The following is a 4553-nucleotide window of genomic DNA, read 5'->3' as shown; positions in this document are numbered from 1 at the left end:
GTTTACTGGTTTAGGTTTGCTGTCTGTTATGTTACAACAAACGGTTGAATCATCAAGGCGCCAAACACCAAGACACCAAACAAACATCTGCGGTCGAATAGGCAAACAACTTTGTCTAGCCTAGACAGTAGCCTACACTTTACAGCAAGCTTATCCTAGTATTTGGCAAAGCCACAGCGAAATGCCTCCGCAGCCAGCAAATACTTCCTCTGTGAGATCAGACGGGACGAGGGGAATTTCCTTCTTTTTGTGTCTTTGTGAGTGCTGTGTCAGGTGGAGGCCCACATAAGCCTCAACCCAGAGCGGGTTTTCCCCAATGACGCCCCCCACCCACCCTCCCTCCATCCTTCCCCCCCACCCTCCTCCCTCACCCTCGCCCTTCCCCTCCCTCCTATTTCTGCATACCTCATCTTCAGTCAGCTGCAGAGGGAGAGGAGGCGCTGCAAATGAGGGGGAGGGAAGGAAGTGGATGGGAGGCTGGGGAGGTGGTGAGTTGCTTACAGCTGTGCTCTTTACATTGTCACATGCTAAATCATGTAAAGGATATCGTCGCTGTCGGATGGAAACCTTGTATGTCTAAAACCGTTCCTTTTTTATTATTATCAAAAAAACACATTTTAAAATAGTGAAAGTAGCCGATCTACTTAAGCTTACAACAGCTCTCATCGTGACATGTTGTGAGCTTGTGGACCTGCTATTTTCACTAGTTTTGTGTGACACTCTTGTATGATGAAGTAGGTCATACATTTCAAAAATAAAATAACCCCCCCCCCCAAAAAAAAAAAGTTGAAATATGGAGATACAAGGTTTCCGACCGACAGTGACGATATACAGGAGATGTCAGGCAAACTGTACTGTATGGGTTTGCTTGTCCAATAAACATCCAGTCATTGTTGTGCTAATGAGGTTATTATGTTCCCATGGGTCTATAGGCAGGTGGTTAATAACCACCTGAAATTGTTTTTATTGTAACACAATAACCACTGGTTATTGTGTTACAACAAAAACTATTTCACACATTACTTTAATGATCTCATTTAGGGGGTTAGTGGACTTTTTTATGGCGTGACTCTGGCAAATCAAACTGAGGAATTATGTTTCACTAACAAAGAGACGGAGCATATAGTTGGTCCCCTTGAAATAGAAAATAAATAAACAATTGATGACATCTAGTGGTTGACATCCAAGTGCTTTGAGACTAATATTGTAATCAAGTGGCAGCCTGTTAAATGACTAAATCAGTCAAAATTTGAAAAGAAAAAGTTTACCCATAAAATGGTGCATAGTACCAAATTGTACAGCATTAAAGTTACAATTATTTGGAAGATACATAGATACTTGGTTGAAAAAACAATCCTTTATATATCAGTGACTGATAAACTTCAACTAAGTTTTTACAATGAATATAATGAAATAAACCATGATCATTTCAGCTAACATGAGAAATGACAATGAATCACACATCAACCCAGTGAAAAACAATTGTTTTATTTGACCATAGTATCGATATAATTTGCAGACATAGAATCTGTAACATAGTAACATTTAAAATTTTAGATAAGAGTGAATACAAATATTTTCAAATCCAGCTATATTTGTCATACATGTGCAAGATTATAGAACATTTCTTAAATGACCTCGGCATTCATATATTACACTGTCCCAGGAACTATACAGTTAATAAATATGGGCTATTTCATTCATTTATATCTTGAGACTACATTATGTCTTACTTCTCCATACCCTGAGCTTAAGTGTATTTATCATAACAGCAACAAAACAAGAAAGTCAAACATAATTTTGTCCAGTTAAAGTGCACAATGAAGAATATAGTATTTTAAAATTATTTACCAAGGTGTCAGGTCTCACCTGCCAATAAAGCTGTTAAGCATTGTTAAAATCCGAAAATGGCTAATGAATGAAATAGTTCATCCAGATTAACTGCTGAATAAATATGGAGCATCAGATTCCTTTACATAACATATCATTGTTTGATATATTGTTTTATAGTTGTACCATACAAACACCCAAAAATATACTGCAGTGGTTGTGACTGCTGTGGCTGGGTTTCAGAACACACATATCCAGATTGTCTTGTGGGGAAAAAAATGCAGATCATCCATAAAAAAGAAATTACCATCATTATGTATAACTGTTAATTGTGTATTATCTTTTATATATCTACAGCTGTGTAAAAAAAGAAAGAAATCAACAGTTTTGGAAAATGATTTTTCCATTGGCAAACACTATCAAAAATGTAATAATACATCAAGTTATGATAAAGTTATCCTACCAAATGAGTCTCATACTTGAAAGTTGGTATATCAGTATAAGACTGGATTTTATAAGATACAAAGATGCACTTAAACATACAGTTCATACAACAGATATCCACACCTGCCCCTTCCTCGACCTCTTTTCTTTATGGCTATAGAATAATGCACATTATCGCTCTTCAGTGAAATCAGGATTCCTCTTTTTTGCGTATTTAGTGGCTCTTCAAAGAATACTTAATAGAAACATTGGGGGAAGGAACTGTACATTGCAATGTCCCTCGGTAAATTCAACAGATTACACGACCGAATCCCTCCAAAAGTTAACAAACGAAGTGAACGACAAATCCATTACAAAACAGATCAGCTATTACATAATAACAATATCAGCATGTACTTTTCTAGTTGACAAACTTGAAAGAGGAAAAAGGCGGTAATAGATAGCAAACACATACATAAAGTTCTCCTTTTAAAGAGCCTTGACACAAAGTTTCTACAACAGAACAGAATAACCAACAAAGGAGAGGATTGATCGAGAGATCTGTCCATTTAATAGGCCTCTGAAAAGGCTGTGAGTGCTGCCTGCTGGAGATGTGCTTGTCTCTTGTTTTATCTGTCACCAGTGCCTTACAAGTAGTTTTTTACCACAGTGAGATTAACTGTGAGCGCGGGTGTTATCTGCGTGAATTCTCCCAATAGCTGCAAAGTGTAAAGCACTCCTATTAGCCTATTGTATTTGTGCTTCCGCGCCGTTACGAAAACATTGCCATTGTGCTCATCACCGAAAAAAACAAGTGAGTCACAGTGTCCCCTGTGTTTGTGTCCCTTCTGCGTGATGTGCTGCGCCCCCTACCCCCCCCCCCCCCCCCCTTATCCCTCAGGGGTTGGCTTTATTTATACAGCAGGGGGATCTGACTGTTGTGACAGTGGTTGCGGGTCATCTTGCTGTCTGCCTGGTAGACGTTGGAAGAGTTGGAGAAGGAGGGCGGGAGCGCGTGATTGTCTGTGGTGGGGTTGGGGTATCCGGGCGGGGGAAGCAGGGATTTGGGGTCCGGTTGGGACGAGGGCGGAGGTGTGTCGTGGTTCTGGTTCTGGCCCGTCGAGGGTCGTCTGCGGTTGCGCAGGGCTTGCCTCTCGGCCAGCTGGTTGCGGAGTGCCGAGACCCTCTCCTCTTTCTATGAAAACGCAAAAGACGCAAAGTTCCATTTGGATGAGGTCCATACACTTGTTTTAGTGCATCATGCGTATGCATATACAGTGGTGGAAGAAGTACTCAGATATTTTACTTAAGTAAAAGTAGCAATAGCACAATATAAAAATACTCTGTTACAATTAAAAGGCCTGTGCTCAAAATGTTTAAAGTACAAAAGTATTGGCATCAAAATATACTTAAAGTACCAAAAGTAAAAGTACCAAAATGTTTGAAAATAACCGATCTACAAGCTCACAACGCGTCGTGCTGCGACGTGTTCTGAGCTTGTAGATCGGCTATTTTCAAATAGCCTATGTATAAAATAGGGCTGAAGTGGTTAATGCATGTAATAGAATAATTTATTAATTAAGAAAAAATAATTAAAAGTATTGGAAATTGGTACAAACGCCTCAAAATTGTACTTAAGCACAGTACTTGAGTAAATGTACTTAGTTACATTCCCCCACTGTGCGTACATGGGTGAACAATGTATGCACTTTACCTCCTGAATGATCTTCTGCAGTTCCCTGTTCTCTCTCTCCAGCTGCCTGGACTTCTCCTCGTCATTGTTGTTGGTGGAGGAGCCGGTCTTCAGGGTGTCCTGTTGCTCTGACTGCCACTCTCCGCGGGTGATCAGTCGACGCATCTGATCCAACACAGTAGCAGGAAGTCAATAAACGGGACTCAAGCCTGATAAGTTGTGCACTGGTGTCACATGACGAAAATAGGTGACCTATATAAGCCCACAACGCATCGGATCGTGACACGTTGTGAGCTTGCAGATCGCTTATTTTTGGCGGACCGACACCGGCGTGTAACCAAGTATAATTTAACCCATTAAAACCGGGAAAGCATCTGTGTAATTTTAGATTTTAGCGTTGGCTATTAAAAAATAGCAGATGTACAAGCTCACAGCAAGCTTGTACATCTGTACATTTTTGAATTTCTTTGAAAAATATTTAAAGTGTGAGAACCACTGATTTAGAAGGCATTTATAGAGTCGTATATTTATATAGTCTTAATGGGTTAAGCATCAGACGGAGCAGGGAAAGGAGGAAGTCCAAAAATATACGAAGGAAGGGTGACCA

General features: G+C 40.0%; 1 protein-coding gene across 1 annotated transcript in view; it reads right to left on the bottom strand.

Moving 5' to 3' along the window:
• Positions 1–3152: 3152 nt before the first annotated feature.
• gabbr1a (gamma-aminobutyric acid (GABA) B receptor, 1a) overlaps positions 3153–4553 on the bottom strand; it is a 64207-nt gene continuing 62806 nt past the window's right edge. The window contains exons 24-25 of the mRNA XM_084051771.1: positions 3968–4111; positions 3153–3448 (exon numbers count right to left, since the gene is read on the bottom strand). Of these exons, the coding sequence (XP_083907897.1) occupies positions 3164–3448; positions 3968–4111 (429 nt within the window). The 3' untranslated portion in view covers positions 3153–3163. The remainder of the gene's footprint in view (positions 3449–3967; positions 4112–4553) is intronic.

This window comes from Gymnoscopelus microlampas (genome assembly GCF_963454915.1).
Source record: "Gymnoscopelus microlampas genome assembly, chromosome: 3".
Taxonomy (NCBI): domain Eukaryota; kingdom Metazoa; phylum Chordata; class Actinopteri; order Myctophiformes; family Myctophidae; genus Gymnoscopelus; species Gymnoscopelus microlampas.
The sequence above is the reverse complement of the archived record's forward strand: the minus strand, read 5'-3'. Positions and strand labels throughout refer to the sequence as shown.